The 24,081-nt window shown below is 48.6% G+C and overlaps 1 protein-coding gene across 2 annotated transcripts in view; it reads left to right on the top strand.

The window, feature by feature from the left end:
• LOC149332289 (silk gland factor 1-like) overlaps positions 1-24,081 on the top strand; it is a 343,245-nt gene that overhangs the window by 10,076 nt on the left and 309,088 nt on the right. The window contains exon 2 of one of the 2 annotated variants that reach the window (XM_089557201.1): positions 14,192-18,191. The exons of the other annotated variant lie outside the window; for it this stretch is intronic. Within the exon in view, the coding sequence (XP_089413327.1) occupies positions 14,192-14,416 (225 nt within the window). The 3' untranslated portion in view covers positions 14,417-18,191. Of the gene's footprint in view, positions 1-14,191; positions 18,192-24,081 lie in introns of those variants that run through there. 2 annotated transcript variants of the gene reach the window in all.

Here is a 24,081-nt window from a genome sequence, read left to right as displayed (position 1 = left end):
TAATGAGAAGAATTTTAGTTTCTGAGCTCCGTAATTGCATTCGACGCCAGACTTTATTGCGCCCACAGAAGCCATCGGAGCTTCTGACATACTTTGATGTCACGAATGCTTTCCTTCTATTCAGACAGTTGAATTCCAAATATGCTAAAGCTGACATCGAAAATACTCGTTGCCTCTAGTAGTTTTCAGCTATTGTTTGAATGCATTCGTCGCGTGAAAGATTTTTTTGTTCGACATGATCGCTGCCTCTCTATACATATAGGGCTCGCAAGGAAAATTTTTCGTATGCTATATGCCACTCCATACTGAGCTATGGAAAAAAAAATGATAGGTGTAACGTTAAGAGATCGGAAACGGGCGGAGTGGGTGAAGGAACAAACGCGGGTTAATGACATCCTAGTTGAAATCAAGAGGAAGAAACGGGCTTGGGTAGGGTACATAATTCGAAGGCAAGATAACCGCTGGTCCTTAAGAGTAACGTAGTGGATTCCAAGAGAAGGCAAACGTAGCTGGGGGCGGCAGGAGATTAGATGGGCGGATGAGATTAAGAAGTTTGTGGCAATACAGTGGCCGCAACTGGCAAAGGACAGGGTTAATTGGAGAGATATGGGAGAGGCCTTTGCGCTGCAGTGGGCGTAGTTAGGCTGATGATGATGATGATGACAGTACATAGCGGCAGTGTCACGAAGATTACTTTGTGCAGGTTGTCTTCCCTATGTTTGACTAATGTTTAACTTGTTTGCTGGTTCCCCGCAGGCTGTCGGCGTCAACTTGTAGTTGCCTGTAGGCGTGAGCCTTCCCCATAACTCTTGCCGAGCCCAGCGCTCTTTGAGTTAAGCGCGGGATGAGTATCTTCAGTCCCGCATTTCTGTGGTTGTAGCCACTCGCTCGAGTTCCCTAATGTGTACAGGGATACGGAAAAATCGGGAACCGTAAAAGCTTTAGTCTGTGTTATAGCTAACTCGTGCATCTCAGCACATGTTCGTAAATTAACGGCTGGTCGCTGACGTCATCACATCCATTGTGGCTCTCCGAATGTGTTGGGGGGAATAACAGGCTTGTTTTACGGCGATGAACTAAACAGCGCCCTCAAAAACAGGGACAAGGGAAGAGAGATGCACGCCACTAGATACGCGAATCCTTAGTTTATCAGAGACAGTGTCTGAATATCCCATAATTGAAGTGTGCTGTTAGGGGAGCAAAGTGGCTGGGTTCCTTATACGCAAGTCAAATTAATGCGTGAGGACGGACCGAATATTCTATACGCATGCACATACCCAACTGTGTCTCAACAACGATTCAGTTTGTGCGCCTGACCGTTTAGTCTGGTCAAGTTTGTGTACGAGGGTTACTAACAATTGTGGGTATGAACTAATTGCGCGCCTCAGGTCTGTTTACGAACGGATGAATAGCGTCGCTGTCGTACGGGTCGTTTTAATGGTCACCGTTGAACTTGCTGGTGGTTAGTTGCACCAAGCGAAATGGACGACCGTTGTTTACGGTCGAAGTCTGTCGAAAACTGAAGTCATGTTAAATGGACAATGAGGACAAGTCGAAGTTTGTTTGCATCCAAATATTATCACGTTGTCATGGAGAAAACGTTGCTTTCACCGAAAACTTTTATTACAAAAGCACTCCAGACGTACCAACCCCGAGCAATAATCATGTCTTGTGTGATCGGAGTAACTCGGGTAAGCTCGGGTCAGTTCGGAGGAGCTTCGCGCAAAATGAGAGGAAGCTCGGAAATGTTCGGAGGAGCTTCGCGCAAGCAGCAGCCAATGAGAGGAAGCTCGGGAATGTTCGGAGGAGCGTCGCACAAGCAGCAGCCAATGAGAGGTAGCTCGGGAAAGTTCGGACGAGCTTCGCGCAAGCAGCAACCAATGGGAGGAAGCTCGGAAAAGTTCGGAGGAGCGTCGCGCCAGCTGTACGTAGCCAATAAGAGGAGGGCGTCGCATCAGCTGCCGCTGGCCGGAGAAGGGATGATGAAGAGCGAGAAACGCGGTTGCATGCACATGCAGATCCCCTACTGTGGGTATGTGCCATTCTAGCAGAGGCCAATAACAACAGCATGCAGATGCTGGAAAGAAAAGTGGAATAATGAACACAATTGCTTTCGTACGTCTACTCAGTTGAACTACGTGAAAACCCTACCACTTTTTCTTGGTTCTATAAAAAAGAGAACATAAATAACAAAATGAAGGTATTGCCACCAGCGGCCGTTTTCGATAGTGAAGTGCGGTGCGTCAATGCTGTTTTTGTGTGCGGATCCGTGAGGTCAGACTGCAGCGCTATTCTACTCCGAAACGGTGATCACGGAATCCTTTTTAGATTGACGTCACGAGTTGCATGAATCGATTGGTGGGGAAGAAAATGTTCTTTTTTTTTTTCAAGACCACTTTTCTCAGCAACGAATGCCTATTTTGCTGCTGCAATTATATATCCATAAAGAACAATACAATCGATTTTTACTACGAATAAACATGGAATAGAGTCGTCTTCAATGTCCCTTTAACGGTTTTGAAAACATGTGAGCGTCCGGCGAAAAAAGGGCTGCATGACCTATCGTACGTGGTCGGTAAACACACTGTAAGCACGAATTACCCTAATAGGGAGTAAGGCGTCTTCTGGCGCGCTCTCTAATATTGGAACGGTATGTTTCCCATGCTTTGGGGTAGATTTTCATTACTACAAATACGGTATACGTATGGTTGGCAGCTAAAATACATTTCTTCCTCAAAACATGCGAAGCTTTTACATAATATTTTAACTAACTGCATCAAGCTACTACGCTTTAAGGTTGGATTATACCGCCATTACCAACATTAATTTCGTATGTTTAAGGATCGAAATCTACCCCGAAGCATGGGAAAATAACGTGTCCGTAAAAGGATGTGCATTAGAGAACTGCTTATTCCCTTTTTACTTCCATGTAGGGGAATTCTTGTTTACAGTGCACATACAGCAGCGCTAGAAAACAACAACAGGGATGAACATGCATACGAAAAGGGCAGTCGCATGCTCAAGGAACATATGTAAACGGTGACGCTTGTTCTGTTCTCTCTCGTGGGCTTCCCGTTAACAACCTTGGCTAACATCATCGTTCGTGCGATCATCGTTCAGTTCGTCGGAAAGGAGTGGCGCTGGATGCGAACTCCCGCTTTATGCTATAGCCGCTTATTCTGCGATAATAGTAAATCTAAAATGATATACAGGCGTTGGGTATACACAACAGAGTATTAAGGGCACATGCAATACCGTTACAGCTTAGAAGTAAGGGGAATGTCAGGTTCGTAACCAAATACGTATTTGGGAGCCCCGCTGAGAATTACTGGCAACATGACTGCTAAGCCCAGGCATGTATTGAAGCGAAAATTTTCTTTCAGTATTGATGAAGGTTACAGTCATTACTTGGAGTGTTCTTGTGATGCTATATGCTGGATTCTGTTCACATTGCCAGCTTTGTGTGAAGGTTTGTGCTGGTCGAGTGGTAGATTTGCTTGACCGTGTAACAGAAGTAAGACGCGGTCTTGGAATTTATGAGGATGATAAGAGTATCCGGACACAAAGATATAACGTAGCGTTTCTTTCTATGTCTAAGTATATGTGTCCGAAACTGCTTGCATTACCTTTGATTCTCGCAAGGGTTCCCGCTACAGTGTGTGATTTCGATTAATATTTTCACATATTATCCCTAAGCGCGACGCTTCCTGGAAGTATATTCATAAACGTGATGTACTAAGGAGTTTCAGTTGCTGATATATGCGTATTTATTTTGTGAACTTCAACGGCATGTTTTCTTCTTTTGGAGTACACCTCAGTGAACAAATTTGTTTCTCATATCTCAGGGGCTAGGTAATATTATAACGGCCGTGGCTGAAGTTCTATCAGGATAAACATTACTAAATGTGCAAAACGAAATGAGAAATTAACATTTTTTTTTACAGAGGGTTTTGCAAAGCGTATACGTGTCCAATACATAAGCATTGGTTTTTTTTTTATTGTTAGGATGAAACCCTGTAACATTTTGGCAGCGACGTTTTGACGTCAGCCGGTCGGTATAGCCAAACTCATCACCATCTCTGTATGTGTGAACCGCTAATGAATAGACACTGCACGAGGACCATCAAATCGCGAATCATTCCTACCAGCTAACTCCTTTGTGGATTCGCCCACTGATTTGCTTTGTCTAGATAATTTTCACCATGCTACACAATTTTTGCGAGGCAGTGTACAGAGTGCGTTTTTGTTGCTCTACTGTTTCGCATACAATGCAGAAGAGCAGGCTTTCTCCCAAAAATCCATAACCGTTAGATTTGACACATGAGGAGGTTTGGTCATGACAAAATACACACTGCTTTTCCGTTGAGCATATAGACGCTGCTCGTACACACTTTTCGTTTTCATTGCTAATGTGAGAAGCTTCTGAAATTTCTCGCTCGTGTCAGTTAGATCTCGTGGCTAAAATGGTCACACGGTGGAACATCGTCTTACATTTCTCGCAGCTGTGGCAATGGACCGCCGAATGCCTTCCTTCGTTTGCTAACCTCACTCACAGTCATGTCCTCTCACAGCAGGCTCGTCGCCAGAAATTTTTTTCGGTAGAGGGAATCAGCTTGATTTCCGAGGGGGAGAGGGGCCTGAAGGCCCCCCCCCCCCCCCCTCCCTTTGATTACGTGCCTGACACAAAATCGCATTCACTTGCTCACAATCACATACACTCGCACTCTCAGCAACTGATTCAAAGTCACAGATGTGAGGATTGAGGGCACTCATGATCATGTTCAAGAAGAACAGCGCGAAAAGACAAGGACCACAGGAAGATACACAAAGACAAGCGCTGACTTTCAACTGTGGTCCTTGTCTTTTCGCGCTGTTCTTCTTGAACATGACATACCAACTCGCCCAAGCATCAGTCCTAACGGGCACTCATGAGTCAGGCGTGAGTGTGACAACCTATCGAGCAGTACAACCAGCACTTCTGCATAGAGTAGTACTTCTTAATGAGCTGAAATTTTGTTCAGCCTGTTATGTCTCATGGAAGTCTCGCGTCACCTCCAGTTCAGACATCGAACAAATTTCGCGCTGAGATAGTGTTTTGTGATCATACGCGTATACCTAACTCTATAGCCTGGTTTCAGAAGTTGGTACTGCCAGGAAACGACTGCTTCTGAATTCCATGGCGGGTACGCACGCGACCCTGACGCAGCAGTGCTGCGTCAGGTTCGCAGCAGTGACGCAGCAGTGCGACCCTGACGCAGCAGAGCAAAGCGGGGATAACGTCTCGTTTCCGACATTGTTCTTTAGATATCCTTCAGGGTCGCCTTCTGACGCTGCGCTCGCCGAGATCTGCTCTTTCTGCACAAGCCGCAGCGAAACGTTCTGTGTGGCTGTTCTAAACAGCCATAGTATTGCATCATGTTTATAAGTTTGCATCACCACGTCATTTTTCTTATATATAGACTTCCCTATCGTGTGTAAACCTTTAGTATGCATGAATGTGTAGACGACTGGCGCCGGAGAATTAGTTGGTGAATATAGGACCAATTGCATGACGAGCTTCTACAGAGGCCCGATTATGGTCATTTTTTTTTTTTTTGCTTGCAGCTTGGTCAAATGAACGTGGGCTCCGTCAAATCATAACACGGGAAGCAATTATTGCAAGGCAGTTCTTATGGTGGTTGAGGTTGCAGCAGTATACACTCTAAACACGGATATGCCGATATGGGAGTATAAAGGGTGTAAGTTATCTACACCTTATAAAAGGGAGTTAGAGGACAGTTTACTCCCTTTTTACACCTTTTTGTTTAGAGTGTACCTCCTCGTGGGTGCAGTGCGCTCTTGAGTGCTGTCCGTGCAAAAACTACACAGCTCAGCTGCGCGCCCACAGTAGTGCTCGAAACAAACACTAGGTACTTATTATTTGTCGGAGGCATCAGCACTGTTTTTAAAGCAATATATAGCAGGTTCTGCGCACTCAGATAATCTAAGCAGGTAATCAGAGAAATTCCTTTTGGGGTCGTCGGCGTCGGTGTTAGAATCTAAGCAGGTAATCAAAGATCTCCCTTTGGGGGCGCAGGGCGTCGGTGTTCGAAAAGTTCTCAGACGAAAACTCCCTCCTTTGCTTACCGACCAATGCGGGTGTTCATGGGAAGTAAACACCCCGGAGAACGCACCCTCCTTGCCTCTGGGATCTAAATAGACGCATGTTTATAGAGTATATATTTTACTAAAAGTGTAGTGAGGTAAATCTATAGATCGTGCGTAGACAGTCTGCAGAAAAATATATACTGACAGTCAACAGACTGTCTGCGTTAAAATGTCTACTGAGGGTCTATTAAACAGAAGTGTGCATACTCTATGCACAAATACAGTTCTATTAATCTATTTCGTCATTAATTCACAGATCGTTCATAGACAGTATGTAGGCATATGGCCACTGCTGGTCTATGGTGTTTAGTAATGCCTACTGAGAGTCCAGTAGACGGGAGTCTATAGACTGTCATTAGACATAATTTTATTGGAAATATAGGCACATAAGTCGACAGGTTGCTTTAGGCTGCACAAATATCCTCTTAGGGCCAGTTAGAAGTATATACAGACTGTCTGGAGAGATATGCCTACTGCGAGTCTTCTGTAGAGGTCTGCAGACTCTCGATAGATAACCACCACCAAAATTATAAGGCCATAAATCTATAAGATTTGTCTGCAAGCAGCCTATACAGCTTGTTGATAGAAGTTTATGGACAGTTTATAGACTGAGGGCCCGCTTTAAGCTATAGTGCCTTTGCATTCGGAAATAGTCTGCTAAACTTAGTTTAGCTTCAGCTCCGGCGCCTTTGGCTAAGTACTCAGAAATGAATTACGTGAGGTCGTTTACCTATTGAAATCTAACTGGTTTCGTGCAAAAGAAAGTATAGTGTCTGACGGACACAAAGTTTTAATTTAGGCCATTAATTTCATGTAGCCAAAAAGCCCAAAGCGTTTCACAGCACCTTAGCTGGATTTTTATACCTGTAGTTGCCTGACGGAAACAGGTCTGCAGATTATTTCATCTGGTCTAGCAAAGCAGTTGTTAGCGAAAAAAATTTATCTCTTCAGCTTAACATATTGGGCCAGCATTTTAAAACAATAGTTTTGCAATACTTTCTGTTGTGTCCCCATATTGCTTTTGTGTGTGTGCGCCCCCGCGTCCTCCTCCTAACGACCACTCGATCCTCCTCCTAACGACCACTCAATCCTCCTCCTAACGACCACTCGCATCCTCCTCCTAACGACCGCTTGCCCCTCGTCGCACGCTGTCGCCGGATGCCCCCCCACGGTGCGCCCCCGCACCCTCCTCCTGTTCTGGGAAGCCACTCCCTGCCGTGGACGCTTCTCCACTCCCTCCTTTCTTCGGGCGGCCAGTTCGGCTCCTGCCTCGGTCGACGCTGGTCGCACCCTCATCGGCTTTAAATAAACGAAGTCTAAAAGTACCGTGTGCGTCTTTCGCTGCATTCAACACAGCGACCGGACACGACAGTGGCGACGAGAAAGTGGATTCGACCCGCGCTACGCAACGCTATTGACAAGCCATGGCTACGCGAGGGTTTCCCAATCAGATTCCAGAATTCAACGGCTCATCGTGGTCATCGTGGGTTGGACGCCTTCAGTTCTACTTTGAAGCTAACAACATCACAGACCCAGCCTTGAAGAGGGCCAACCTGCTGACGCTGTGCGGGGAGCAGACCTACGATACTGTCTGCGCCCTTATTCAGCCAAGCACACCAGCGGCAGTGTCTTACGACGACATCGTAAAAGCGCTGCAAAAGCACTACGACCCAAGGCCATCCGAGGTCTACAGCCGGGCTCGCTTCCAACGACGAGATCAACTGGGAGGAGAAACTGTGAGCGCCTACGTAGCCGCGCTCAAGAAGCTCGCTGCCGACTGCAATTTTGGAACGCTGTCGACAACAGCTACCGGGCAGGAGGGAGACGCAGCTTCTTCTGCTAACACCACCATGCTTCCCTTGGACGTGATGTTACGCGACAGATTTGTGTGCGGACTGAGTGACGAGTCACTGCAGCAGCGCCTGTTCGCTGAGAAGGACCTCACATTCAGCAAAGCTTACGACATCGCCGTTCGAGCGGAGAGCGCCGGTCACCAGCAGAGAGGGATTCGCCGGAACACCGAGCCGGTACACCAGACAAGCAACCAGGTGCGCAAGCCTTCTGTTGTTGTAAAATCGGTCAAAAAGGCACAACGCTGCTGGCGGTGTGACGACCAACACAACCCCCAGGGATGTCGATTCCAGTCAGCCACGTGTAATTTTTGCCACAAGCGAGGGCATATCGAAAGAGCATGCATTACGAAACGGAGACTTGCCAAGATAAAGTCACCTTCCCAGCCTAATCACAGCGTCAACGCCTCAGAGAATACGCCGCTATCTGATCTCCATGGAACAACATCAGCAACACCATCTGTGTTGTACGACCTGAACACCATGAATCTCGGCACGCGACCGAAGATTTTTACAGAAGTAAGCGTACATCACCAGCTGATTAAGTTCGAGGTGGACTCCGGCGCAGCCTGTACTCTGATCAGTGAGGACACGTTCCGAACTTCATGGCCATCTGACGCACCCGCCCTGCAACAAGACGACACGCACCTGCGAACGTGGTCAGGACAGAATCTGCCACTATTGGGCTCTGCCAACGTGCAGGTTAACTACAACGGCCAGACCCATACGCTACCTCTGCTTGTTGTGAAGGGCACAGGATCAAGCCTTCTAGGGAGAAATTGGTTTTCTCCACTAGGCGTGATGATATGCGGCAAACATCAAAACGCCGATGCGCTAAGCCGTCTGCCACTAGACGCAACTGTTGACGAACCATTTCCACCAGGAGACGTTCTGATGTTCGAAGCACTGCCAGAACCTCCGCTTACAGCAGGCACAGTTGCAGCATCTACGCAGAAGTGCGCAGCTCTCCGGCTAGTTTACACAGCTGTTCAACAAGGCAACGTGCATAAACTCAAAGGGGACAACTTCGACGCTTACCGCAGGCGAGCTACAGAGTTGAGCACCCATCGCGGCTGCATCATATTTGGGTCCCGAGTTGTGATGCCGAGAGAACTACGCGCACAAGCTATGTCTCTCATCCACGCCGGACATCGGGGCATCGTTGCAATGAAAAAGTGTGCCAGAAGCTACATGTGGTGGCCTGGCATTGACAACGACATCGAAACAGTGGTGCGAGAATGCAAGCCTTGCCAGAGCAGCCGGAGCGCCCCGCCGAAAGCTCCTGTCCCAGAATGGGAAAAGCCAGACACACCATGGCACACACTGCACATTGATTTTGCAGGACCAATTGAGGGCTGCACTTTCCTTGTGGTCGTAGATGCCTACACAAAGTGGCTTGAGATAAGGCAAATGGGACAGACGACTTCGGCAGCAGTCATTGACAACCTCCGATCACTATTTGCAACGTTCGGCCTGCCGCGCAAGGTAGTGTCGGACAACGGAACACCGTTTGTGTCTGCGGAGATCCTCAAGTTTTATCGCGACAACGGGATCTCATCAGTTACATCGGCCCCCTACCACCCAGCGACAAACGGACAAGCCGAGCGCTACGTAGCCGAGCTAAAACGCGCCCTTGAAAGAGATCAGACAGGCTCGCTGCAGCGCCGCCTTGCGCGCTTTCTCTTCAAGCAGCACACGACGGTTCAGAGCACAACAGGCGAGACCCCCTCGAAAATGATGTTCGAGCGTGAAATGCGAACCCAGCTCACAGCCATCCTCCCCGAGCCAAAGGCAGAGACGTTCCGGGAAGAAAAAGCAATTCCGCGCTGCGGCACGCTTAATGAGGGGCAGCGCGTCCTCGCCCGACAGTTTCTGAAAAAGCCACGCTGGGAGGAAGCTACAATTGTCAGACGCATAGGCCTGCGCTCTTGGCTCGTCAACATACATGGCACAGTAGCACGCCGACATCTCAACCAGCTGCGTAGATTTACGACGCCGTCTGAGAGCTGTCCGCCAGCGGAGAGAACACGTGCACCATCTTCCCACATAGCCTGGCACCTCTTCCAGGAAGGAGAGACTTCGCCCAGGACAGACCTAGGAGACACAGCGAACAACAGCCAGCCTACAAGTGGTTCTCCCCCGAGCGCACAAAGCCAGCGCGCCTCCACGCGTGAGCGCCGACCCCCTGCACGATACCAGGCAACTTTCTAAGGGGGAAGGAAGTGTTGTGTCCCCATATTGCTTTTGTGTGTGTGCGCCCCCGCGTCCTCCTCCTAACGACCACTCGATCCTCCTCCTAACGACCACTCAATCCTCCTCCTAACGACCACTCGCATCCTCCTCCTAACGACCGCTTGCCCCTCGTCGCACGCTGTCGCCGGATGCCCCCCCACGGTGCGCCCCCGCACCCTCCTCCTGTTCTGGGAAGCCACTCCCTGCCGTGGACGCTTCTCTACTCCCTCCTTTCTTCGGGCGGCCAGTTCGGCTCCTGCCTCGGTCGACGCTGGTCGCACCCTCATCGGCTTTAAATAAACGAAGTCTAAAAGTACCGTGTGCGTCTTTCGCTGCATTCAACACAGCGACCGGACACGACACTTTCATGAGTACTATAATTTAAAATGTAAATTTTGTCCCATCTGCACGGTGTAGTAGTTATGATTTTTTCAGAGCGGGAATATGTGCTGCCGTTGTGGAGCTAAGAAATTTTAATCTTGTGATTTTCAGTTTCCAGTTACTTTTATGAATAGCCCTACAGTAAACAAAAAACATGGTTCCATCAGTCTGTCTGTCATATTTTTTATATATAGTATGCGACAGATTTTATCCACATCGGCACAGAAGTTGCCTTGTGATCATGACCACAGCAATTTTTGCTCACTAAAAGTGCCGTGTGAAGCTCACTATCTAAAAGTTAGTGCCATTTGCAAGTCGCTCTACACTAGTATGCTTTGGACGTGTGCGAAATGAACTCTACAACCCTTCTCAACTCTATACTGGAGTAACCGTAATTTTGCAGCTATTTCCAGAGTGAATTCGCGCATTGTGCACTTTTCGAATGCCAGCTGTGTTGACAGCAACAGCTGTATGTGGCTTAAAGTGTGACATCCTCGTCGTGGCGATGGCTGCCCGTGGTCGCGGGCACGGGGAGGCTCGCGCCTGAACGTTCTGGCGAACTCCTGCCGCTAGATCCTTCCCATCAAAGGTTTCCATGATTACCATCTTACAGAATAGCGACTGGGGCATATGGATGAGGAGGTCATGTTCCACGGGGAGGCTCGCGCCTGAACGTTCTGGCGAACTCCTGCCGCTAGATCCTTCCCATCAAAGGTTTCCATGATTACCATCTTACAGAATAGCGACTGGGGCATATGGATGAGGAGGTCATGTTCCACGGGGAGGCTCGCGCCTGAACGTTCTGGCGAACTCCTGCCGCTAGATCCTTCCCATCAAAGGTTTCCATGATTACCATCTTACAGAATAGCGACTGGGGCATATGGATGAGGAGGTCATGTTCCACGGGGAGGCTCGCGCCTGAACGTTCTGGCGAACTCCTGCCGCTAGATCCTTCCCATCAAAGGTTTCCATGATTACCATCTTACAGAATAGCGACTGGGGCATATGGATGAGGAGGTCATGTTCCACGGGGAGGCTCGCGCCTGAACGTTCTGGCGAACTCCTGCCGCTAGATCCTTCCCATCAAAGGTTTCCATGATTACCATCTTACAGAATAGCGACTGGGGCATATGGATGAGGAGGTCATGTTCCACGGGGAGGCTCGCGCCTGAACGTTCTGGCGAACTCCTGCCGCTAGATCCTTCCCATCAAAGGTTTCCATGATTACCATCTTACAGAATAGCGACTGGGGCATATGGATGAGGAGGTCATGTTCCACGGGGAGGCTCGCGCCTGAACGTTCTGGCGAACTCCTGCCGCTAGATACTTCCCATCAAAGGTTTCCATGTTTACCATCTTACAGAATAGCGACTGGGGCATATGGATGAGGAGGTCATGTTCCGGTTCGGCCTTTTCCATGTTCCAAGGCGGTGTTGAGCTACCGTGATATGTGGGAAGAGAAGCGCGCTATGCGGAAGCCGGGAGCAAAATGCCCTTTGCGACAGGCATGGTACGTTGACAGACGGTTGAAAAGATTGACCTGACGTTTAATAATGCATTAATTTCAGCGGAAGCGAAACGCCGAGATGGCAGTTGCACTGTTTAGTAACTCCGGATACAGGTGTAGGATGTCCGTTGCGTTTTTACCGTTACATTCTCGTTAGCCCCATGTTTAATTTCTAGTGAATGCCTCGCGACTTCACGAGGGATGTCTCTGTGTTCAGACCTATCAGTGACGGGCATTCTGCACCAATCAGCGTGGCGCGTTGTCGTGACGCCAAGTCTGATGTGTCAATTCGTTCTGACCAATCAGCGCGACGCGTTGCCTTGACTTCATGCATGACCTCACTCCATTCAGATTAATCAGCCCGACGCATTACAACTGGTGTGTTACCCCAGCGACTCCGACGCCGCGTAATGGAAAACTTGGCGTTAACAGCTGTCGCTGTAAAATGAGGACGCCACCTGCGGGTGGTGTTGGAGAATGGGAATTTTTCGTTATCCAGATCGTGCAATGCGAACGGAGTGATGGTAATACTCCATAGATAAACCGGCAGAGTATAGCGTTCCCTCTCTCAAAACTGCTGGGGAAGCCGGTGGTAATAGACCCTGGTGCTGTAAAGGCGTGGCGCCTCCGACGCGTCTACTTGTCGCTAAACTTCGCGTTACATTGCCGTAATTGTGGCATCGCTTCTTTTTTAACGAGTTTGTTGATGTTATGTCATATTTTTATTGTATCTTGGAGTGTATACCACCTCGCTGTGCAGTGTGTCATCGTGACTTGTTTTCTGGAAAGACTTTCATGCTATGTCATATTTTTATTGTGTCTTGCAGTGTATACCACCTCGCTGTGCAGTGTGTCATCGTGACTTGTTTTCTGGAAAGACTTTCATGCCTACTTGCGAATGCTCGGTCAATAACAACATTCTGGCAGCTCATTACGTATGCCATCATCGATCATTTACATGACGCTGTGTTCGCGAGACATTTGAGGTGTTTTTGACTGGGCGACTATGGTCGTGCCGAGCTCTGCAACAGGGCTCACTATGTAATTCGTGTGACGCCTTAGTGTGCACTCAAGATCCACCTGTGATTGGCAGGCATCTGATTTGGTGACATTTTGATTGGCTGGAACACTGGCGTTTCCACTGATCATTAAGTAGTCTTACGCAAAAGAACACATATTATAAACACTTTCGATAGCTATTGATTTATGAACTTAACCACATTTTTAAATTCTTGTATATCAGTTATGCATAGAAAAGTTCACTCAGCTTTGATATTTAAATTACCTTCTGTACCTATACTTTTGCGCGTACCCCCTTCATATTTCCTAATTAGCGTCTAACTGCGGGCCTACGCTGTAAAAACTTCGCACCCTTGCCTTCCCCGAAATGGATGCATATCCCATAGGTAGAGTTGCATCTTTTTTTGACTATATGTTTGCGGTTCCACAGGTCTCGATTGTTTTACTGCTGCACAAGTATACATACTGATTTAAACGACGCTGGTTGTTTTCGTGGCGCGTGCGCTCTTGAACGGAACCTCAACAGTCCTTACAAAAAGCTACCGACGACCTGTCTCAATATAACACTAGAATTACAATGTCCCTGACTATAATTATGATACCCACGGCCTATAATTGCGATTTCACAGAGTGTCTGCACTTGTTTGCTCTGGAGATGGTTCTTCATGGCCGCGTGATGTTCACGACGTATTTTATAGAATATATTGGAAAATTAAAAAGCTCCACCAAGACGGTGAACTTCACCTAGCCGATTGTAGTCTATAGCCTATAGTGCCTAAGGTCGCGGTATCGAATCCCAGCCACGGCCGGCGTATTTCAGTTGAAGTGAAATACAAATACGTCCTTGTGCTGTGCGGTGTCAGTTCATGGTAAAGAATCCCAGGTGGTTGAATTTAACCTGGAGCCTTAAAATACAGTGTCTCTCATAATCCCACGCGTAGCTTTGAGAAGTGAAATCCCGCATACTTTTCAAACTCATGAAGCTTAGCGCGAAGGCTTGCAGCGCTGTGCACTAACGACGCCTTCGTTTTTCCCTCTTTTGTGCCTTGCGCAGGGCGACCCCCACTACAACCCCTCGAGCCACCCGTTCTCGATCAACAGCATCATCGCGGCCAACGAAAGCAAGGTCGACCTGAAGCTGTACGAGATGTCCGGCTACGGCGGCTACAACCCGCTCTCGCCTCCCATCGCGGGCCACACGGCCCTGCCCAACGACTCGTCGACCTACTACCACCCGTCACTCTACTCCATGTACCAGTCGGCGACGCCCAGCCTCTGAGACGAGGAGCTGCGGGACTTCTGAGCAGGCAGAGACTGGCCTGCGGAAGGCTCCCGCCCGCCCGTCGTGCGTAGCCTTCACGGCTCCTTCACGGACTACCCCGAAGAGAACGTGCGCGGCCCCCGCCCCGTAACAGCTGGCTTGTAGCGGCGGTGGCGGAGCTGCTGCAAAGGTGCGTGCGTGGTCCCGGCGACTCGGCCCCGACGGAGAAGAGCGCTGGACAAACGGCGACGTGGCGCATGGTGTTCTTAAGACCGGCCTCAGAAGGTCCCCCTGGCCATGTGTAGGAGAGAGAGAGAGAGAGAAAGACACCTTCCTGACACCTCTGCGAGTGTGTCGCCCGATGCCATGAGCGAGATCCGCATGCGAATGGGGAGCCTCTGGAAGATGGGTTCGAAGTAGGTGGCCCGTTCTGTAAGCTGTTCACTTTCAGGGCACCACGTCTGCTCCATATCAACTTCCTTCGCATCACACCGCGTAGCTCCTCATTTCGTACAACCGGGAACCGCTTGCCTGTAGGTCTGAAGAAGTGTGGTCCTTGGAAAGGAGCTGGGGTCCCTCGAGGTATGTGGCTCGAGGTGTCTGTCAACCAAAGGCACTTTGAAAACCAAGATCGACCCGCGCGTGAGCTTCGGGCTTCCGCATGGCATCCCATCGGAATCGCATAGAGGACTTTCACTGGCCTCCTATAAGTGAGCTGAATGGAGCCCAAACGCATTATTTCCATCGACGTCGTGGGCAACCTGGCCAGTAGAGGTGCGCAGTAGGCTAGCTGAACGTACACTGTCATCTCGAAGTCATCACGTGCGTTGTATGCCCGCTATCCTCGTCCGATTTGTTCGCGACTGAGAAGCGTACCCACGGAAAGGAGCCAATGGTTGGAAGCCGAATCGGGCTCATGGTCAAGGCCATGTTGCCAGTATGCAAGATTGAAGACAAAATCTCAACCCGGCTGATGGCGGAAACGAACAACACTTACCATCATGCAGGGGTCGCTGTGGACACTTGCAGAGTCTTGCGGTACTGCCGACATAGCTTGATTATCCGTTCGTATAAGGGATATTTGCTGATTGTACTTAAGTTCCAAGACTCATTTAGTTATCTCGCGTTTGTGGAAAACTGTGACTGCATCAGTACCACGCGAGAGCTGGTGTTCTGCACAGTGTTAGTATTTACACCAAGCGCCAAATCGTTGAGTCGTGGTTTATATTATCATGGCTTCTTTCTCAAACTCAAAGAGATGCTCCCGGTTTGTAACGCGTATTTTGTAACTCGTAACTCGTTACAAAATAAAAAATAATGTTTATAACGCGTAACACGTCGAACAAGTTTCGTTTGCTCCTGTATTGAAATGTCACAGGACGTTGAAGCGAACAATTGAGATTCAATACGGGGCACTTTTCGCGTAGAACGCGAAAAGTGCCCCGCGTAGGTAGAACGCTTCCAGCGGTGCTTACGATTAATACGCCCCGTTAAATCTCGACCCGGTCGTTTACTGCCAGAGGCAGCCATGGAAAACAAGCGCTTATATATGAGTGCCACGAGCGTGAGCTATCATGTTTATTACTGCGTCACGATTTTATAATGCATATACAGTAGAGAAGCCGTGTGAGAACAATAAGGCAGTGACATTTGTCTTGCAGTTGATGCCCGAGTGTTTTATATTTTGTTCTTAAAATGAGAAAAAAAAATAAAAGAGAAAAAGAAAAAAGGAGAGAAAAAAATTGAAGACTGAAACTTAAACTGTTCTTTAAAATCGGTTTAGCTGCCTAGCTTAGGGTATGCAGAAAAAAGCAAAAAAAAGAGAGAGAGAGAGCTCAGGATTGTTCCTGGAAGTGGCTGAAGAGTATGGTAGTGGAGGAAAGGCGTCCGCATGGTAACAAACGCGTATGGTTTAGTTATGAAGGCGTAATTTTGGCTTTTACACGTTTGTTTCTACCTTATGCCCCTCGTCTTTGCTGAAAAATTAGGGCATTATCAACACTTTCGCCTTGTAACCTCAGCCGTGCCCACGTAGACTCTGCAAGTCTCTCAGCTGCTGCTTGACGCGGAGCTCAGTTTGAAGCTCCATAGCCACTGACTTGCGTGGAAAAGCGAATCAGTAAAATAAAAAAGAGGACATTATCTACAAGCTGCTGCAGTGGAAGCTGTGAAACCTTGCTGTCGCTCCTGTTTGTGCCTTCGAGGACTTGCGAAGAAATAATATAACCATGCTTTAGAAGACCCGTGGACGTGGAAGACACTAGACCTCCTCTTAGCAGCTCTTGGTTCTTGTTCAGAGTGAAAGCAGGACAGTCACAGAACCCGGAGGAACTCATCGAAGACGTGGACAGTCTACTTGAAAACGTCGCCTTATGGAAACACCTTTTGGATGCGAAAAGACTTTTGGAAGATAAACTCTTCTTGTCGACCTAAATCTGTGTTGCAAAGTTCTGGATTAGCATGGCGTTGCACGACTGAAGATGTAGTGCCACCATCAATTAACATGCTTCCTCACGCCAGGCCAGAAGGCAGATCATGTTACCAGGAGCATCCTCATAAAAGAAGGATAAAGTACACAGCACAGTCACCTATGATTGCCCGAGCGTCGCAGCAAAGATCATCGTGGGCAATGCCACTCACATGTACAATGTACATCGCATCCTTCCGAGTCGGGTTGTTCCTCCGTGTACTGTCTCTGTCTGCAGGCATCGTCTTTGGATCTTTTCTATCTCCAATGATAGATTTCCGAATTCGCTCATGGGTATTCACTGATTGGAGTCGTCGCTTTGCGAGGTTTGGCAGCCAACTCGTTAGTGAATACCAAGGCGTTCCCTGTCGCTGAAGAGTTGCTGAGAAATCTACGGAGGAGGTCGTGTCGCGTCAGTCAGCCGACGACGTCTGCCGGTGGCGTCACGTTCGTCCTGCAAAGCGGGACTGTTAAGGAAACCGGCAAGAGCCATGCGACTACCCCCTGCGCACGAGCTCGTGGCGCCGTTATCGCGTAAAACGCGAGAAAGCACGAGAGCGTGACGTGAACAGCGGGGAGCGCATGCGAACTCTACTCTTCATCCGTCGACACCACGTGGTCTTCTGGGCATTTCACCTCTGTTGCTCCGTGGAAGCCTTTCTTCGAGACACACCGTGTCCGTCTCGTAGTGTCTGTGCTCCGAACGCGAAGTCCGTTCGCTTCGTGGTTTCACTTCGTCATGGATGTCGTCGCACCTGTCCGAACGTTGTGCGACGTTGACGTTGTGACAGTACAATTTGGTGCATTGCGCACAGACTGCGTGTGTATCAGTGACAACGCCAAGTGCGCGAGTTCGCGAAGAGGGACTTCCTTCGTGCATCGAAGTCGGTCCACCAGGAGTGCGTTTATTTGTGTAAAGAGCTCGCAAAAGAGAAACGGAGAGACTTGTACATAGAAGATATAATTTATATTTAATGAGAGAGGACTTGTGGAACTGTGCCATGCTTGAACGACACCTGCTGGAGTGACTGTGGCAGTGTCTTGTCTGCATGCTTGCTGTCTGAGCACAGCCTGCTACGCAGGTAGCAGGAAACGGACCGTCAGCGGTTATGTGTGCGCGCGCGTGTGTAAAAGCGGTGTGAAAGTGTTGCTGTGCGTGATGAACTTCTTGGCCCTGCTCGGGCGTGCTTCGGGAGAGGGAGAAACTGCAGCCGGTGCATTTACGGCGCCCAATATTTCTATACAGAAGTCCGCTGTTTGAACGTGTACAATTGTGTGCTTGTACATAAAGACGTATATATATATATAACCCCTCCGTACACCGAAGCCTGTGTGATTTGTGCGTTCTTTTGGCGCGAGTGCGCACGAACAGCGTGGAAATGCTGTGCGCATGCGCTGTGCAAATTGACAAGCTCACTTTAAACATCCTATCTACTCTGTCCAGCTAACTTACCACAACAAAATTTCTCATTAGCTTGAGCACCCTAGCTAGGACTATATACGAGGGGGTGCCCAAAAGAAACCGGACTTATTTTCGTTTGAACTTATTTGTTCACATTTTCAGCACAGACCTTTATTATCCTTCAAAGTACTCTCCACTTACAATAATACGTTTGTCGAATCTTTCATTACATTTTTCAAAACATTTTTTAAATTCATCTTTTGTGATGCTTGACAGTCCCTCCGTCGTTTTTTTCTTCACCTCAGCAACATCGGCGAAACGCTTTCCATTTACCTGTCTTTTCATTTTACGAAACAAAGAAAGTAGCACGTGGCAAGGTCGGGTGAGTATGAGGGTTGAGGAACAGAGGACATGCCATTTTTGGTCCGAATTTGTCGTAGAGACAGGGCTGTGTGAGCAGGGGCATTGCCATGGTGGAAAAACCAGTCACCCGTCTGCCACAAATCAGGCCGCTTCCACCGAGCACTCTTGCCCAATCTTTTCAAAACATCCAAGCAGAAAGCCTGGTTAACTGTCTGACCCTGCGGAGCAAATTCTGAATGGACGACTCCTCTCACTTCGAAAAAACAAATCAGCATTGTTTCGAGGTTTGGTTTCACCTGACGAGCTTTCTTGAGGCGAGATGAATTTGAAGTTTTCCATTGGCATGACTGTTCCTTTGATTCAGGATTTAATTCAGGAACACTTGAGTTGTCCCCATAGCATCGTCCTTGAACGTCTTTCTGAATATTTCAAGAGTTTCCGTTCCACTGTTTCCGAGAAAAAATCAAAATTTAACCGGCGCATGCTGTTCACGAACATCAGCCATTGAAAAAACGACACTCACACAAAACAGTCGTCACTCTAAAACTCTGCCTAAACTATTCTGACCTCCTTCAGCGACGGCACTCGGCTTACTGACTCAGAAATGTTCGTTCTATGCGCTCCTAGCGACAAAACGCGGTACCGCAGAAGCTGTGCCGATTCAAAAAATTAGTCCGGTTTCTTTTGGGTACCCCCTCGTACATTAATAATAAAGAACTATATAGAATAATAATGAACTGCAATCCTCCGTAGTGGCTCAGTGGTTATGGTGCTCTGCTGCTGACCCGAAAGACGCATGTTTGATCCCAGTCGCGGCGGTCGAATTTCAGTGGAGGTGAAATGCTAGGGGCCCGTGTACTGTGCGATGTCAGTGCACGTTCAAGAATCCCAGGTGGTCGAAATTATCCGGAACCCTTCACTACTGCGTCCCTCATAGTTTGAGTCGCTTTGGAACGTTATACCCCATACCTCTAGACTACAGGTCTTGGCTTGAATTCGCTATATAGGCTATATATATGTATAGGCTTAAGGCGCCTTTTATAGGTGTTCCCACTACTATATATATATATTTATGGCGAGATGTTGTATGGATGTCGCGCTCACTCGTCCCAAGAAGCCAGCGTCATTTTCTTTCTCTATCTCTACAAATTGCCAGCATTTCTTTAGTGCCAAATGCCGCTACAGCCAAATCTAAAATATGCAGTTAGCAAGTGATGAACTCGGTAATGTGGCGCAATTTCAGCATGCGGCTACGAACTACTCAGCGAGATAAACCTTAAGTTAAAAAATGGTCAGCTGCGTATCGAAATTATGCCAGAATGTCAGCTGGCGCCAGTAGAAATTGTATTTTATGTGAAAGATTGCCTTCTTATAGGTTAAATATATACTCACTCGTTATGATCACACATGCTTGCGCCGAAGGTAAAACAGGAACGCCGTAGAGTGTACCCGCAGCGCCGTCAGCGGTTTAGGACATGGTTTCGAGGTTGTAGTGAGAAAGAAAATGCGAAGGAAATATACATTAACGTGCAACTGCCATAGGCGTAGAACCCTCACGAAAATTCGCGTTTGCTTGTTTGTTGCTTCGCTGAATTCACAAAGAAAAAAAAGAAGTGAATAAGGCAGCCACTGTGGTATACCTTCAACTGACTGTGAGTAGTATAAAACTTTATTAACGTGTAGTTTTAGGGGTTTCGTTCAGTGGAAAACCCGGCGCCATCGCCAGCAGCGGCAGCAGGATGGGTGAAAATTCCTTGTGACTTCATCACAACCTGCCCATCGTGGGAGGTGGCAACTCGCCCACCGGACTGTGAGAAAGCTGCCCACCATGACAAGCAGCAGTTAATTACTGGTCGCGAGAGGTTGCTCACGAGGAGCAACCCGGGTCTCACAAGCCCCACCTGTGGCTGCTACCTGCCAGCTGTCACCTGCTAGGGCAGTGGCGTATCACTTAACCGCTGCACCATTGCGTCGTGGGCGCCATGAAGACCCTCAGTAATCTGTGAATGCAAAGTAGAGAGCGGGGCATTAACTCATTAGCACTATCGCATCATACCCTTAAGGCGGAGCTAAAGTGTCCCCTTTCAGTTTTTGAAGGCACTAGCAATTAAAAAATAACTTTATGTATGACTTACTTCTTTTTTAGGGAAGCGAACTTAAGTAGAAAACTGTACAAAGACTCCCGAGCACCGAATTCGAGGCGAGCTCAGTAAGGCGCCAGGATGCACCGGCTTCTACATCACACTACGTACACATTTTCTCCGCAAGGACGCCCTTGAGAGTACGCTGCTTCATGCAGCACTGATCTGCAAGGAGAGAGGCGTTCTTTGCTTTGTATAGTCCCTGTGAATTGGAACTAAAAGCTCTATGTCCTTTGAAGCTCGGGGTCAGCGTCCGTCCACCGGCTTTTGAGCTACTCCGAAGTGTTTGACGCCTGGAGCCGCGATCTGAGCGTGGCAGAAAAGTATACCTAGTCATATCTTCATCTAGTTGTGCTCTTTGTTGTTATCTATTGACTCGAGTCCAATCCTAGTTTAATCTCCTATTGCCCTTCCCCCAGCTGTCTCCGCCCGACTTTTCTTTTTTTGTTCCCGCTTTATTTTCGACCTTCAGTTTACCATCTCTCGAAAAACCGCTTCCTTCTAAATTTTCATCGATGTTTATGTTCATCGGCTTCTGTTTTGTTGATCGGTTTTGACTGAGGGCGCGGGCCAATGGTTCGTCGCCCGCTAATGCCGGTGCTACAGCCACGTGCACTTTATAAGCGCCTATTTCAATGTCTTCATGACCCGAAAGTTAGGATCACTTAGAACTGGTAGTATTGGGGCGCATGATTTTGAAAAAGAGCGTATGACCGAGTACAACATACTGTAACATAATTGTTTATTTCTTTTTGTGAAGGTTTCAGAAAAATGGCTCCAACACTTTTATTGCTATAAGACGAAAACCGAGGTCATCCAAATTTTGACCTCGAATATCAAAGTTGTTGTTGCTTCAGGCAAGATTAGCACACTAAGTGGCACATATTACACAGCGGGTGTTTTCAGCATCATTCAATCCCTTTCTCTTTGTTAGAGCGGGTAGATAATATACTGAGAGTTTAGCCAAATTAAGAAACAGCGTTACCAAAAGGGCGAGGTCGAAGTAATATTAACCATTTGTTTTTGCATTTTGTTGGCGTAGTATGACGTTCGACGGTATACGATCTGGTCAGGATGAATCATTATAACAAGGCGAAGATTGGGCCACTGACCAAGTCAAGAACTGACGTAAATGATCGCTAGCTTTTTTACTTGGTCAATGACACGATCTTCGCTTTGTTATAATGCATTTCGTTGACTACTATATGTACACAGAGACTCAATTGATCGTCAACGAGAGTTTTTGCGAGCCTGGTGCTGCCCGTAAAGTAGCTCGTATGTAAGGACAAATGCATCCATCCCGATTCGCAGACCGTGTTCTACAAATTCCCGTGGGTTCGCAGTTCACCGGCAGCCGAGAGGAACCGCGTCTTTCACGCATGCGCGCGTTCTCGAAACGCGCCGCGCAGGGCGCACATACAAAACGCGTACAACACGCACAGCGCGGTCAGCTATAGCAACGACCGGGGCCGGCTATACAACAATGGGGCGACGACGCAACGCGGGATCCAGGCGAGGCGAGAACCGACCATGCGAGGAAAATAAACAGTGCACCGAAAGAGAGAAGAATAAGAATGGAAAAAAGGCAGCGTAACGCTCCAAGCCCCCTTCGTCATTCACGCCTGACAACCCGGTGATGACTTCTTTTCCGCGCGCTCTTCTGGCTCGTTCGGCTTGACTTGGCTTGTCTTCGGCTTTGCCTTCTGCAGCGCGCGTATACGTAATGGCCGCGGCGCTGCCTTGCGCGCCCAAAATTGCAACTTGTAGCCATGGTAGCTGCTTCCATGCACAGTTCGATCGCGTGTAAAGAGCAGAACAGCTCGCACAGACGAAGAATAGAGACAGACAACAATATAGTCGGGTACAACTCAAGAACTATGCGGCTTTTTCCCGTCAGAGGGCGCCTTTCCAGCCAATGGCGTCGGCCGATTCACATCGAAGCTGATCTAAGAGCTTTAATTCTCATGGGCCTGCCCGTAGTGTAACAATACCGGGAGTGGCAGATGAAAGGGGATAGACATCACCATCCATGATCGGGGATAGTCTCCTCCCCTGCACTGTCACGCTTGCAGGTTCACTAGAAGGGTTTGGTTTATTGGGGTTTAACGTCCCAATGCGGCTCAAGCTATATGAGGGACGCCGTAGTGAAGGGCTCCGGAAATTTCGACCACTTGGGGTTCTTTAACGTGCACTGACATCGCACAGTACACGGGCCTCTAGAATTTCGCCTTCATCGAAATTCAGTCGCCGCAGCCGGGATCGAACCCGCGTCTTTCGGGTCAGCAGCCGAGCGCCGTAAAAACTGAGCCACCGCGGCGGGGCTGTTCAGGTTCACTAGAATCGGCCGACGCCATTGGCTGGAAGGCGGTCCTTAAATGGGGAAAAGCTGTTTCATTCTTGAGTTGTATCCGACTATAGTTCTCTTCTCCTGTCCGTGATTTACCATTGTATACACTGCATCCTTTCAACTTGAGAAACCTGCCCAGCCTACTTTACGCAAAGCAGGCATGAGCGTCGTATAGCCGTCGCGACTCGCGACGTCGCTGTAGTGCGAACTCGCTCCTCTTATCTGCCGTGGCTTTTCCTTTCGCTTCGAGAGGAATCTCTTTTTCGTCACTTTTTATTGCTTTTATCGCCTTCCTGCTAGCCGCTACGTCGTGCTGTGCAACGCCCTCACAGCAACGTGCTCTTCACAATCTCTGCGCATCGTGTGACGTCTTCGTCTACCACGCTTCCTCCTCACTTTCTCCCTCACTTCCTTTCTCTCAATGCGTCCCTCTTTGTCGTCACTTCTTGCGACGGAAGCAGTGGATGCTTTTGCCCTCTCTTATGTCTCTTATTCGTGCTTGCGTTTTTATGCAGTAACACAGGGCCGTAACACGGCTTCGTCCGCAACATGCATGCACCTTTCGTAGTGTTCTGCGCCAGTAAGCAGCAAATCATCGGCACCTTTGTGTCCTTCTCGCCCCTATCTTCGTTGTACAGGCCTTCACTTCCAGAGAAGACGCTTCGCGGGCCTGGTTTTGACTCGCCTGAACCTGTCTGACTTTATTATGTAGTACATGGTCTGAACAACTCGCCGCCACGCTCGGCGTGCTTGTGAATGAACGCGTGGAGGAGGATTCGATGAACGGGCAAGGTTGAAGCGGCGCTGCTGGACGGGACATTCGGGGCGCCGACGGAGCGATCAAACCAGTTTCGAATGAATGAGCGGCACAACCGACCGCCGCCCCCTTCGTTCTTGCCTGTTCGACAGCGTCCGTCTTCTTCCCCGGTGCAGAATGGCCTCCCTCTTCATGCCTTCCGTTCC

Source organism: Amblyomma mixtum, chromosome 8, assembly GCF_055824585.1.
Source record: "Amblyomma mixtum isolate Tamu chromosome 8, ASM5582458v1, whole genome shotgun sequence".
Lineage (NCBI taxonomy): Eukaryota > Metazoa > Arthropoda > Arachnida > Ixodida > Ixodidae > Amblyomma > Amblyomma mixtum.
This window is presented reverse-complemented; position numbering and strand designations above follow the sequence as displayed.